At 40.6% G+C, this 15,209-nt stretch overlaps 1 protein-coding gene across 2 annotated transcripts in view; it reads left to right on the top strand.

The window, feature by feature from the left end:
- Window positions 1–14,376, top strand: part of LOC138597911 (kelch-like protein 4) — a 33,110-nt gene extending 18,734 nt beyond the window's left edge. For both annotated transcript variants that reach the window (XM_069669468.1, XM_069669467.1), the window contains exons 5-11: window positions 1,329–1,541; window positions 4,061–4,247; window positions 4,329–4,553; window positions 7,893–8,055; window positions 9,501–9,713; window positions 11,921–12,092; window positions 12,479–14,376. In XM_069669468.1, the coding sequence (XP_069525569.1) occupies window positions 1,329–1,541; window positions 4,061–4,247; window positions 4,329–4,553; window positions 7,893–8,055; window positions 9,501–9,713; window positions 11,921–12,092; window positions 12,479–12,538 (1,233 nt within the window). In that variant the 3' untranslated portion in view covers window positions 12,539–14,376. The remainder of the gene's footprint in view (window positions 1–1,328; window positions 1,542–4,060; window positions 4,248–4,328; window positions 4,554–7,892; window positions 8,056–9,500; window positions 9,714–11,920; window positions 12,093–12,478) is intronic.
- Window positions 14,377–15,209: the final 833 nt, after the last annotated feature.

The following is a 15,209-nucleotide window of genomic DNA, read 5'->3' as shown; positions in this document are numbered from 1 at the left end:
AGATAAAAATGTTTTATTGTTTGGGATGGCTGTATTTCTTTTTGACAGTTAACAATATTTCAGTTACAGATCACGATAAATACCACAGAAATTGGACTTTATAAATAAATCTATCAGTCTGTCACTGCCAGCCTCTGCAAATTACATGATAATAAAAAAGTTCTTGGAGGTAATTCTCCCAGCCTCGCTCCAATTAAACATCAGCGTCTGCCTCCTCAGAAAACACCATTATTACACGATTACTCTTTTGCAGTAGTTAAATCAATTAGTATCCTCTCCCGCTGATCTTGTTTTCCAAGCCATTTACTCACCAATGAGTTTGCCAGCGTCTGAAAACACATCCTTTCAAACGGTTATGAAACAAACTTGGTCAAGCTTTCAATTTTGTTGTCAGCTGTTCAGGACTGGTAATTACAAATAATTGGTCTCCAGCAATGTCAAAGTGCTGGATGGAGTTTCTCTCTTAGTGTTACCACAGAAGATCAATAGATGTCCCTCATTTCATTAAGACTGTCTGCGTTAAGCTCTTAAAACCTGCTCCCATAATAGATCGGACCAAGACGCTGTAATTTGCTGCGAGTTGATGATCAATAGCGTGCTTGTTTTTCGTAATTGTTGCGCAGTGAGCGCTTGATTTGTCAAAGTTATTCTGGCAGCTTAATAATTAAGGCTCAGCAGCCTCGTTCCAGAAGGAAACAGGGCGTAATTATGGCCAAGTTTGGCACAGCATGTCTTTCATGTGTTGAATATATCATGCTGCAGAGGAGGGACGGTGTTTTATATACCATTATCTCTAATGGAACTTCCCAGAGACAATGTCCTTGAAGGGGTAGCCATGCAGTGCTGTAATACAGCCTGGGCTTCTGGCCAGTAAATGGGAGATCAATCTTTAGGAAGGCAATAGAGAGCAGCTTCAGCAAAACTTCGAGCTGGACACTGCATTGGTGTGATGGTTACAAGGCTCTTGAAGGCTCAATGTGTCATGTAGAAGCACAAAGTCTTATAAGCTTATGAAGAGGCTTTTTTTTTTTGGACATATTATTCGCCAGATTGATTTGGAGCCTGCTGTTGATCATTTTATTATAAAGCGAAACAGAAGATGAAAGAAATGAAAGTATTTCCCTGCAGATGTTATGTTAGATATTGTTAATAGAAACTGGTAAATCGGCATTAGCTACTTGTGTTCATTTGTCTTCACCTCTCTGTTCTTGTGACTTTTAGTCCCCATGGGTAAAAAAAAACCTAAAACACACCGTGCTGCACCACGCTAACCCCTCGGCTAATGACTGATGATTATCTGCCTCCTCCGCGTCTCCTCTGTGTTCCAGGAACACTTCCTGGAGGTCATTCAGAACCAGGAGTTCCTGCTCCTCCCCACGGCGGAGATTGTTAAGCTGCTCTCCAGCGATGACATCAACGTCCCCGACGAGGAAACCATCTTCCAGGCTTTGATGATGTGGGTGCGGTACGACGTCCAGCATCGACAACAGGACCTCGGGGTGCTCCTCGCCTTCATCCGCCTGCCTCTGCTCCCTCCACAGGTGAGAAAGCAGATAAAAGGATGGAAATTGTGATTGATTATGATCACATAATCTGCTTTTCCTTCATCTTTTATCTAAGAACTAACCTGACATTACATCAGAGTAAGACCATCGCTTCTGTGAGATGCCCAGGATGCAATTTGACAGATTTACAACAAACGTTTTAATAAATATTTTCTTCTTAATTATTCAGGATTTCAGCTATTTTGTCTGTATGTTGAAAAATGGCCATAATAATTTCCCAGAGTCTAAAATACAAATATATTTAGGGGACTTTCAGATAAGACAAAAAAGAAAGCACCAAACCCTCAAAGTTGAGCTTCTGGAAAAAAGGAGCATTAAGCATTTTATTTTGAAACGTGCTGCCACTTAATTTTCTGTCCATCAATCAATGAACTATGTACTGTACTTCAGCTTGAAGTCCCATACATTCACTGCCAAAGAACCACCTGGCACGCACTCGATCTTTGAACTGACCACTGAAAGGCAATGAAGTACTGCATCGTCAATAATCACTTAGTTTATGTTCGTAGCTTCAGTAAATACACTCTCCCCCTCAGTGATGAATCAAACTGACAGTATGACAGCTATACATGAGTTTTTAGATGCACTGCAATCATTGAAATAGCTTACTAATGTTTGAATTATTATTGTTATAAGCACATAAACTCATGTTTTACATATGCTGTATTTCTGTGTAGAACAACTTCAGGCTTTATTGGCAGATCTGAAGTATAAAAAATGTGTCCCTTCTTAAATTTACCCATCCTACCACATGACTTCACCAAATAATTATGGACATTTTTTCATGTCATGATATATTGGTTGAACCAAAACTTCCTCCAGTTAAATAGAGACAAAACAGAGATTTCAGCAACAAAGAGAAAAATCTGTAATCTTGGCAAGCTCATAGACTCTGATCTCACCTTTGTATTCAAAGCAATCTCCAAAACAGCATTTGATCAATTAAATAATATTGCCAGAATTAGTAGGTTTGTGTCCCAAACAGGGAAGAGGCGTGTCCATGCCTTTATCTCCAGTTGGGACGATTACTGTAATGGTCTTTTAACCGGACTTCGTAAAAAGACCATGAAACAGCTGCAGCTTATTCAGAACGCTGCTGTGAGAACTCTGACCAGGACTAAATAAGACTAGGTCAAAACCTAGTATGTGGCTGACCGCATTAGGTCAATGTGCACTTTATGTGTTACAAGGACTGTCCTTATGAGGCCGATGACAACGTGTTTGAAAGCAGGTGTGCGCTGCGGACGTAGGTGAGGACAGCGGAGGAGCAGCCCAACTTACACCCCGAACAAAGTATCCAGAGCCGTATGGGCAGAGAGTTGCGTCAGTGGAGGTTCAATATGCTCCATTATCCGCCATTGCGATGTCGCAACTTTCTCTCTCTACAGCTGTGAAAGTACCGTCACTCACTCAGTCAGTCACATACAGACCCATGTGTAGGGCTAAGCCCGGCGGTCAGCCGAAAAATATGTTTTTACTTGTTAAGTCACTGAACGGTTTAGGCCCAGACTATATTTCTGACATGTTAAAAATGTATGAACCAAACAGGAACTTTAGATCTGCTGACTCGGGTAAGCTCGTACAGCCTAGAGTCCAAACTAAACATGGTGAAGCAGCATTTAGCCACTACGCTGCTTGTAACTGGAACAAACTGCAGCGAGAGATTCGATGTGCTCAAGATGTTGACATTTTTAAATCAAGGTTAAAAACATTTCTGTTTTCATGTACCTTTGAATGAACTCTACAACCTGCACTTTATTCTTACTGTACTGTAGTTTTAATTTGCTTTTACCACTGGAAGTAATTTATTTTAAAATGATCTTATCTTATAGTATACTTTTATATACTCAGTATTTCAACTGTATTTTAATATTCTAATATTCTATTTGTTTAAGCATGTTTTTATCTTCCCTTGGATGTCGAATGGAGTTGCCTTTGTGTTGTGCTATATAAATAAACCTGCCTTGCCTATAGGGTGAATAGATGCAGGGAAAAACAGCCGACAACAATAAAGTAAATGTTCTATCAAAGACAAATATGTTGAAAACTTGATGTAATACACAAGTTATATAATTCATTGGCTGGGGAGATAATGTTCGCTGTGAGGCAAACAAACAGAAATGAATCATTGTATTTTTTTATTATGACGACTCTGGCTACTACTGGTTTTATAATATCGTTGACTTACTGCATTAAACATCAACTATATGATGTAATTTTGATTGAAGAAGTGCGTTTGCCACATCTAAAGACAATCGTGTTTATACACGGTTGTTTATTTCACTGTGGCTCATCTGTTAAAGCTGCTCTTTTTTCTGCTGTCTGTCACATGTAAACCTCTATTTTATAGCACTCAATAGAATTCTACATGACATTATTATGATCAAACATACACAAGCATTTTATTGCATCCCTTCTAATGTGATTAAAACTCTTCAAATTGAATCAGTTCTTTCCTATGATGTAGCTGTGTGATGTGATTCCTTGTAATGTAGCTCCTTGCAGATCTGGAGAACAACAAGATGTTCTCTGATGATCTGGAATGCCAAAAGCTGCTGATGGAGGCCATGAAGTATCATCTTCTGCCTGAGAGACGGCCCATGTTTCAAAGCCCGAGAACCAAACCTAGAAAGTCCACTGTGGGTGCACTTTACGCTGTGGGAGGGATGGATGCTACCAAAGGTACGGCCCATGTGCAGTAGTTATCAACACACAGCAACGCTTTATATGAAACCATAATACATGCTGTGTGTGTGATTTAAGGCTCCACCACTATAGAGAAGTACGACCTGCGGACTAACACGTGGGTCCAGGTTGGAGTCATGAACGGACGGCGGCTGCAGTTTGGCGTGGCGGTCATAGACAACAAGCTGTATGTGGTCGGAGGGAGGGACGGACTCAAGACGTCAAACATGGTGGAGTGTTACAATCCAATCAATAAGGTGTGGTCCACCATGCCCCCCATGTCTACACACAGACACGGACTTGGTGAGTAGGTCTTGTTTGGCAAATGTAGCTCCACTGATTTCATTTATAAGAATACACAGCTAGATAATCTAAACATAGTGTAAACAAAACAATAAAGTCCACTTAATGACATGATGACCATGCTGCCATTTCAAATTATATACTCACAGTTTAAACCAATGACTGTATATAAAGAGGGACGACACGTCCCCCTCTGCAACTCATTGTACAAAACTGAAGCCAAAATAACCCCTCTCTTGCGCGGATGATGTATTTTGGAGCCAGAGCTGCGCCGTAGAGATCCGTGGGTGGAGCCGCCGTAGCCACTTCCCCTAACCCAAACACGTACATAAATTACCCCCAAAAAACAGCAAGGATCCCGCACGTTGGTGTATTTAACAGCAGAACAGCTCCTTCGTGTTGGTCTGAGGTTAACGTTCAGAGATATGGAAACTTCAATGACTGTAGTGATTGTTTTAGTTACGTCTCCTCTCACCATTCCTCCTATACTCTGCTAATCTGGAACAGATCGGCTGCAGGAGCTGTATTTGTCAACAGAGCTGTCAATCATCCTTTTGACAGCATCAAATAACTAATGAAAACTAAACTCCTCAGAAAAATGAACACTTGGACATAAATCAGCATGATAAGAACTAACTATAATGACAGAAACCATGTTTGAGAAACATGTATCTGGCGTGTATTTTGATTTTTTAGTTTGACTCATGTCCCATCTGTTAACATGGAGGAGGCGGGCTTTATGACCTATACTGCAGCCAGTCAGCAGGGGGAGATAGAGATGTTTTGGCTTCACTTTTAGGGAGCTGTCATGTCGTCCATCTTTATAAACAGTCTAAGGTGTAAACTCATAAAAATGTTTAAAACAACATACTCTTGAACAGCCAATATGTAGAATTGCAACTAACAATTATTATCACATTTTGTTAGTCTGCCTATTACTTTCTCAGTTAACTCAGTTAACTAAGGAGACGCCTGCTAGCTAGTTCACGCAGGCAATTCAAGCTGCACTGATTACACACTTGACATGCGTCATTCTCCTACTTCCTCCTAATTTGGCGTCTATTTAAGCTGAAAAACTGCCGGTCTCCACCCCAGCATCCGTCTGCAGGCTCCCACTAGGGGAGTTTTAGATATGATCTCATCACTCCTTACATTCCTGTGTTTAAAACAAATGTGTGAGGAGTGATGAGGTCTATGACGAGCTATGTTCTGCTGCTGCAATAAACGTATAATAAAAGTATCACAGTGTGAGTTGTCTGACTGAAATACAGGTAAACATTTCCTCTAGCCTAAAATGATGGATTCAAACTGCCTGTTTAATCCGTGCTACTACCAAACACAAGCTATTAATTATATTCTTATATAACTCAAAGAGAATCATCTAAAACAAGCACATAACTACCAGTTAATTTAATAATCTGCAGCTTTTTTCATCTCCGTATGTCATAAAGAAAATTATTTGTTACTAGGGATGCACGATATTATCGGCACGTTATCGGTATCGGCTGATATTGGCTTAAAAATGAACTATCAATATCGGCCAACATGCCGATATCCGCCAATATAATTAACAAAAATTAAAATAATGGGCTGCTGCATACTTGATTAAATGCCTGACCTCGGCGCAATGTCCCCGGTGCGAAGAAGATCTGCGCGGCGCAGCGTGATGACGTCACGTGTGTCTACCTGCAGCATGAGAGAGTTAGATGCCAAAATGTCCGTGGTGTGGAAGTTTGTCAAAGCGTCCGAAATAGAAACTGCTATTTGCAATGACTGCTCAGCTTCGGTGATGCGAGGAGGAGCCAAGGCAAAGTCTTTCAACACTACAAACTTGATTAACCATCTCAAGACCCGTCACCCCGACCGTTGTAACAAATGTGATAAGAGTATCACCATTATACTGTATACTAATTCCAATACAGAAGAGAGTTGATGATCTCTGCAATTAGGTGTGCGGGGAAAAAATATTGGTATCGGTAATCGGCTAAATGAGTTGTAAAATATCGGCATATCGGATATCGGCAAAAAATCCAATATCGTGCATCCCTATTTGTTACTATTGAAAAAGATCCACATATGATGATGTGTGCATAATAGTTTATTGTGTATACTAAGTTAAATTCCTCCTAACTTTATAGCTATGTATTCAGGGGATGTAGACAATAGAAAAACAATTCTTTCAACAACTTCAAAGTATAAGATTAAGCTCGGTCAGACCCGGTGTTAAGAAACAGCAGAGATTGCGGGATGCGTGCTCAGGAGGGTCACAGCTGGCGTGCTGAAAAATTCACACATTTCTTTTTTGAGATAGACCTTTGATATTTTCCCATTCCCGTATCAAAGCCTGGCAGGCTGCTCTGGCCCTGCTCTTCCTTTACCCCTCCCTGGCCAATAAATCTCATATCAGAAGCGTTTTGATTCACAGTTGAAACGAGTCTGGGTAACAGAACAGGGAGATCTTGTCAAAGCATTCAGCTCCCTCACCCGGTGTGGTCGGAGGTATCAGCGAGCCCGGGAGATCACACTGTACAGATTACCTGTGTCGACTTTCATCTTTCTCCGAGCAAATATCTCTTGCTGCTTTGCTTGTGGCGTGCATATTTTCAGTCTGAATATATTTGAGCTTAGTGTCTACAAACATCCCCGCCTGGTCATTTCCTGCTGTGTGCATTATGGGTAAAAACAAGGACAAGAAAAGTATGTATTTTTATTCCAAACCCACCAGGCAGTAATAAAAGTGAGTTTGACTAGCAGAATTGTTGCTGTCTGAAAGTGTTTGTGTCAGCCGTCGCTCTGAGTGCAGGCTTGCCCTTATTTTCCCGTAAAATAATTGAACTCTCACCAACGGAACTAAGGGTGGTATTGTAAAAATCCATTGTCCTTAAACATCCTCTTCAATGTAGCTGGAGAAAAACCGCTTTCCTCTGTGAGTTGGGAATGTGGAACAACAATACAGTTTTATGGTTTCCTGTTTTCTGGAGATTTTGTTGGCTGTGTGAGTCACTCTGCTCTGCTGGGCTCTAAAATGAGAAGCGTACCTCCGCCTCAGCGCTATCCAAGAACTGTTTAAGAAAGTTCATGTGGAAATGTCATTTCAGTTCTTTTATTGATTATCCACAAACCTCGTGATAACTCTGAGCTTTATGAGGTGAGAATTTGAAACAGAAAGTAATGTTGGATTGATTAGCCGCAAGGAGGTATTGATTAGACTGTGGTTGCAGCTGTGGTGTTTCTGTGAAAGCATCTCACGGTACACCAATAGTTGAGGCTAAAAGATGTTACCTGATGCTACCCTAACACTTAGTCTTTAAAGGTAACTTCTTGCTTCTATTCTTATAGGTATCGCAGTGCTGGAGGGCCCCATGTATGCAGTAGGAGGTCACGATGGCTGGAGCTATCTTAACACAGTGGAACGATGGGACCCACAGGCCAGACAGTGGAACTACGTGGCCAGCATGTCGACACCGAGGAGCACCATGGGAGTCACAGCGCTCAACGGAAAGTAAGTGGCTTTAGTAAAACCTACAGACCATCCAAACTTTCTTTAATGCTTACACTTTGAGGTAAAGTATATTGTTGTATAAAGTTCCAGCACAGTACAAAGCGGGATGCCAGTGTTAGTGCATGACAGGATTTTGAAAGGGCCTCTCTGCCTTAAGTTTAAGTTTGAATGAATGAAACCTTTATTGCCCCTATAGGGTAATTTGTTTTGCACCAAGAGCATTAAGAATACAGAACAAAAGACATCAACAAATATACAGGACAGCACATAATGTACATATAAAATATCAAATACTTCATAAAAGCATCGTGTGGTGACCTGTGACCTTCAGGGCTTGTGAGGCAGCTGAATGCTGCGTGGAACAAAGGAAGTGATGCCTCTTTTAGTCCTGAGGAGTCTGTACCTCTGACCTGAAGATAGAAATTCATATTCAGACCACAGGGGGTGCAGTGGGTCTGCTATGATCCTGTGAGCTACTTTCAAGGTGTACTGGTCATGTTATATATGGCCCATATATTACATAATAATCTGGTTTATAGACTTGAGATGTAACTATTCACACTTTGTCTGCTTTTATTCCTGCGAAATATGTGCTGTTTTCATGCGGAAAGAAAGTGACATTAGATATTGTGTTAATGTCGGCCATTAAATTGCAGACTGTGCTGGAATAAATAACTAACACGGCAGCGTGTTTGCTTTGGGAACGGTAAGCAGTAATGTAATACTTGAAATAGAGCATGTTAAAACACAGGCTTGGTTATGTAACTCACGGTGCACTGGTCCAGGAAAAGCTGAAGAGCAGTGTTCGAGCAGTTTTACTCCATAAATGCAGAGTGGACCTTTCGTGGTCTGCGTGTGATAAACTACAGTGTGGCTGTGCAGCACTCAGCTCACAGCCAAAGCTGCTCTGATTACTGTGATAATTTATACAGTGTAATCTAGAGTCCATAAAAGCAACATTTTATGTATTTGTGTGTATTAAAAGCCCGACAACACTATTAGAGAATAAATTAGGCTAAAAACAGACCAGCTCTTAGCCTTATTTGAATTTGTTTGTGTGCCGAAGGAGGGAAGGAAAGCTGCTGCTCGGCTACATACAGTATTCAGAGTCGATGCTGAGTTATTTCTGCAACTAGGTCAAAAATAGACAACAAGGAAACTGTTTCCCTCGCCTCTACTTTCCTGCTGTTGGGCCTGCGAGCTACAAGCACTTAAAACACTGATGTGATCTTTCTGGGAGAGAACGCTCTCAAGGAAAGGGCCTTTGAAAAGTGCTATTCATTGCTCACTGCTATGGCTTCTAAACAAATCTGTCACATTATCACTCCTCTGTCAATATCCCTACAAACACCAGACAGCTGATGTGAGCTCATCCTGCCACATCCAGTAGTGCTGTTGGGACATGTGCGATGAAGACTCTGAAGCAATTTTGTTTTATTGCTCAGATTGTTTGCAGTAGGGGGTCGAGACGGCAGCTCATGCCTGAGGTCAATGGAGTGCTTCGATCCGCATACCAACAAGTGGAGCATGTGCGCCCCCATGGCCAAGAGGAGAGGAGGAGTGGGTGTGGCAACGTACAACAACTTCCTGTATGCTGTAGGCGGACACGACGCCCCCGCGTCCAACCACTGTTCCAGACTCTCTGATTGTGTTGAGAGGTCAGTAAAAGCTCCTTCTCTGGAGAAAATACACAAACAGTACGATGTTGCGTAACCTGCTATGTTTTGCAGCTGATGGAATTCAGTCAAGGGTGGAGACGAGGCTTTTAACTTCTCATAAGAACAAAAGGGATCGATCCACTCCCTGTTCCTGCATTTTGAGACATGTCTGTATTACACTCTGTGATACCCAAAGAAGGAGATCATAGTTTCCACATGTGCTTCTATTTGACAGTATCTGGCTCCATCTGGTGGTCGTAATATCCTCCTGAATCTGAACCTGATGTAACTCACAAATGAGCACCTTCAGCTGAATGTCACTGCTAAGAAAAACCTTATCACATAACTATTTATGTAACTTTTTTTTGCTCCACTCTTTATTTTCCACCTCATAGTGTTTTATTTGAACATCCATTTACTGTCCCAAACTTTCTCAGCTAACAGATGGTTAATGTAAACACACAGTCCCTGCAGCGCTCTCTGATTTCTACATGTTTTCTAAGTTTAGTAAATGTGACAGCCGTCCAGTGATCTTTAAAACAGTCATTTTACCCACTGAAAAGCATTTTAAATAATTTATTTTAAGCTTTTTATTGTCAATTAAAATTTTATGGTAATGTAGCAGTGATGAAGTTTTAAAAGCTGAGTGTTTTAACAGGGCCATCCCTATAGTCAGACACTGGTCAGGGCTCAGCTCATATTACAAAGGAACAAAGGGAGATTTTGAATGCAATGTTTTGCTAACATGAACATATCAATGTCCCTGCACTGCAATTGGTTGGGCGCATGTATTACATAGCACAACATTGCTTAGAGCATAAAACCCTTTCCATTTAGATAGAATATTGAGATAGTAAACATAGGACCCTGGGAATATGCAAATGTTCCCATTTTAACCTTTAAAGGCATAATTTATTTTATTGGATGTGTAAGCACCCATGCTTTCTATACATACTTATTCCTATTTTTGCAGATCACATTCTCTTATAAGTAGTCTTCACTTATTTTGCCGAAATGTGACACCAAACTGCACGAGGCAGCTTCTAAGTCTGTTATTAGTGTCAGCAAGACATGAGTGACCCTTTAAAGTCACTGGTTATGAAACAGACAGAAATTAATTCTGATGCCTCTATATGAGCTACTAAAGCAAACTAGACCATCAGCGACAACATTGATTATTTCTATATAGTTATTTTTAATGCCTGAAACTGCTGGCAGGGGGGTGTTAGACAAAGTGACTTTTAAAGAAAGCAGGACTTTTTTGTTAAAAACCACCACTTTAAGACATAATCGACATAAACTCCAAGTTCTCTGTTTTGTTCTATTTGGCGGCACCTAGTGGCAATAAAAAGGAATTGCGGGCACATATGTCCCAATTTAACCAGACATCCACGGTTGGCTCGCTTTGTTACGGTTGTAACTCTTGATTTGCCTTTTTGGACTGTTTGCCTTCATCTGAGCGTCCAATTTGTTTCTTTTTCTTTGGATTTTCACTTATTTTTGAAGTTGTATCTGTAGTCATCAATCTTTTCTTTGTTTGTTCAGCCATAGTAGATTACTGTTTACTTGAAACACTTGCAGAGACCGCGAAAGCAGCCGCTTAGCTCCGCCTACCCTCTCTGGCAGACCAACCACTGCTGGGTGAATGAAAACGCGTCCCTAACTGGGCGCCGCTTGTGATTTTTCACAGATTTCGCCACAGACTCCCAGTCTGTAATAATACTATATACTGCAAATGCAAAGGCTTTTATCAGTGGGCCAAAGGCTCAATCACTCACATCATTGTCTTACCTCATTCGGCGATACACAGTGACTTAACAGACATTTATTTACATGAAAATCTTCGAGATAATCACTTTAAGCATGTACAGGACAAAATCATCAAAGAGATAAGAGGTATGGCTCTGTCCACAGGGGGCGGCAAAATCAACACAAACCTTAAGATCCTCACAGGAGCTTTAAACAGTTAAATGAGTTCACTGAAGGCTGTTCCACTGAGGACATTTAGCTTGTAGGTTTCAATTGTTTCTCTGTCTGGGCTGAAAGTATTTACCACTAGTGACCACTCTGACATCTGTGTGGAAGAGGCCGCACAAAAGGAAGTCTCAGTTGGTGGGGATGGAAAACCTCCTCAGACCCAGGCTGATTGGTTAAATGAATATTTACATAATGCAAAAACAGTTTTTAAGCAAATCCTGTAATTCCAGGTATGACCCAAAGACGGACACGTGGACCACCGTGTCCTCCCTCAGTGTTCCCCGGGATGCGGTGGGGGTTTGCCTGCTGGGTGACAGGCTTTATGCTGTGGGTGGATATGATGGCCAGTCCTACCTGAGCACTGTCGAGTCCTATGATGCGCAAAACAACGAGTGGACTGAGGTAATCGCATCAAACAGAACTCATTTATCACAGTTACACAACAAAGCTTTACAATTATATTCTTATTCTTTATCAATATCAAGATGCAATTTCATATTAAGGAAACTCTTAACATTTGTACAGGTTAAAACTTTAAACAGAACTGTAGCTTGTGTTTGCCAGAACTTGCTAAATGTACCATCAGGGTTTTAGTAAGCACCTTTCACGAGCAAAAATCTGCTGGAGTCACTGAATACTATCAATATTTCAGAGTTTTCTTATGTTATTTTGCAACATGTTTTTCCACTTTGCCTCTGTCACCCTCTTATCTGCATGAAGTAAAGTGGGATTTTTAGAAGCAAGCCTCAGATGAGAGGCTGCGTGTTAACCCCTCCGTCTTCCTGCAGGAGGTCCCTCTCAACATTGGCAGGGCAGGCGCCTGCGTGGTGGTGGTGAAATTGCCTTGAGCGTTTTGTCTCACGACAGCGCGGGAAACAAATGAGAGAGCGGCGAAGAAGAGGGGACTAAACAAAACAACAGATCAAGGACGCATCCTTCGAGAGTTATGTTTTCATTTTTTTCCTCCCTTAACTCAGCTCTCCAGATTTTTCAGAGGGAAACGCAGACAGAGCCTTGCCCATAAACCATTGTTTCTATCATTAGTGGACATGTCTGCCCACGGGGGAGGACTGCACATTCTCCACATTCTCAACCGATCAAGAATTTCCATGGACTTGGCTAAGCTGTAGCAGAGAGCCGAGCCTCTGTTGTTCTGGTTTGTTCAACTAGTTTTATGAGAAGTTCTGTGTCTGTCTGTGACATTAAATGTAGAAGTTTGGAGAAAATAAGCCTTTAGGTTATTTTACATCTTTACAGAGACTTTTCTTATCGCTGCCATCACATACAGTCTATTTTGGGCTTTATATTTCACTTTTTAGCCTCTCAAATGAAGAATTGTTATAAACATAAATGTAACCATGTACCAGTGTCTTTCCTTAGTGCGTGGTCTCAACAGATTCTTAGGAAGACCACTGTGAACACTGAGGGCGAGCGTGTCCAGGCCGGCTTGAAGAACAGGAATGAAACTTTTGCTGACTAATATATTCGGGCGTTTCTTTGAGTTCTTTTTTATTGAGCCTGTAGCTACAGAACACCAAAGTCATTGCTTGTCTTAGACGTCTCGTTACGCGTTCAATTAAAAGTTTACAAAATTGTGAATTACAGAAAATATATCATATTGATATTTCACATTGCTGTACAGATTTTTGTGAACTTTCTGAACATTTGTGTTGATGACATCATGCCTAAACCAGTGCACTCTGGTGACCACACTTATTATTATTATTATTATTATTATTATTATTGTCCTGTCTTTATTTCTGGGCATGCTAGCTGATTTGATTTCATATCAAAATCATTGTCTGCTCTGTATTTGTAATGAGATGATGCCTTTGGGGTCATGTAGATGATCTTATCATTATTATACACAACCATTGATTTACCCAGAAGTGTCACCAGGTGCACCAAACCAGCCGCCCGAGTCTATGTGAGAGTTTCTCCTCAATAATGTGACTTTAATTAGAATTTTTAGATTTCTAGCTGGTTCTGCTCATAGATTTAAAAAACAACTAACTTTATCACAATTTGTATCTGTAATTACGACATGTTTTTGGGGCCAAATGTTACTTTTTATGCTTTTCTCATGATTTTGTACAGCATGCAAACCTATAAATAAAACGACTCCAGTCTTCTCTGCATGTTCAAATCCCTGTTTGGAGCTGAATGTGGCCCCTCGGCGGGCTGGTTTTCATTTCTCCTGTTGTTCTGCTTTAAGTAAACTCAACTGATTCTGACTAAACAGACTTGGAAGCTACTTTGATGTCGGCATTAACCTCGGCTTTATTCTTGTTGCAGCACCAGCTTTTTAAATCGAGCAAGCATGTTTGCTGATATCGCTCTCTCATCACCAGACTGAGGACCAACTGCTCGTGCTTGCCTTTGTTTTTTCTCATTGTTTACCCTCCAAATAGTTTCAAAGTCCCTCCCCGCCACCCTCCTTGTGCTTGTTTGGATGGAATTTTTTATGTTTTTTGCATACAAAACACATAACAGGCTTATGTGTCCGTGCAGAGTTTAACTCAGAAACTTCTAAGTCTTTTTTGGCACAGCTTTATCTTTTCGATTTTAAGGTGTAGCCCTTTTTTGCAAATCCATTTCTCAGCTGATGTAGAGATAAACCTCCTTTTCTAACTTTCTATTTCTGTTTATCTGCATCTCCTGCTGTCAGATCTTATAATGGAAATCAATAAAGGATAATGGCTTTCACCTAAGTTCACCTCTTCAGAATATTATTGAAAGCTCCAATGCGCATAATACTTCTCTAAATAAAACTCCATCCAGCTAATTCAGAAGCATAATGTTATAGCTGTGGAAACCTGAGAACATAATGATGAAAATAGCTTCATTTAATTTGTGCCTGCATTGGATATGATTGTTGCAAATGTGCAACATTTCTCTCTTATCTGTTCATGTCTGTTATATTCTCCGCCTGAGTGTTATCTCAGACTGCCCGTCCTGAAATACCTCATCTGTAAGAGAAAGTCTAGCTTCCCTCTATATGTTAGAAATTACAGTTTATAATACAATGATCTAAACACAGAGAAAGTCTGCATCACATGATCAGAGTATGATGTAATACACCTCCTCAAAGTTGTCAGATTTCCAAGTCTGATTCTGATATTACAGTACATTTCAACAGAGCAGCTGGAAAACATCCAAAACTTTAACATGGAAATGAATTGATTATTAAATAGTAAGGTGGTTCAGCACTGATGGGTTAAGTCAAGCTGCCTTGTTGTAGCTAAAGTTGGATAACCCTTATATAGAAATCCTATTATGATCAAATCCTATTAATTCTGTTATGAACCCTTTTAGACTTTAACATGACCTTAATCACCTGAAATAAAACACACGCCGGGATCAGCAGTTCCTTTTTAAAGTCAATCCCAGGTCTTAACCTTATGACTAAATATTACCTCCTTAAATCACCTTTAGTGACTCATTAAGATTATCCCTCCTCTAATTAAGCCCCAACATGTGCTTTATCGCAATATATGACAAAACTGTTTATTCTATTGT

This window comes from Semicossyphus pulcher, unplaced genomic scaffold (genome assembly GCF_022749685.1).
Source record: "Semicossyphus pulcher isolate SPU_LCO1_2020_fin unplaced genomic scaffold, fSemPul1.0.p SCAF_2, whole genome shotgun sequence".
Taxonomy (NCBI): Eukaryota; Metazoa; Chordata; class Actinopteri; order Labriformes; family Labridae; genus Semicossyphus; species Semicossyphus pulcher.
Note: the sequence above shows the minus strand (reverse complement) of the source record. Positions and strands in the feature narration are given on the sequence as shown.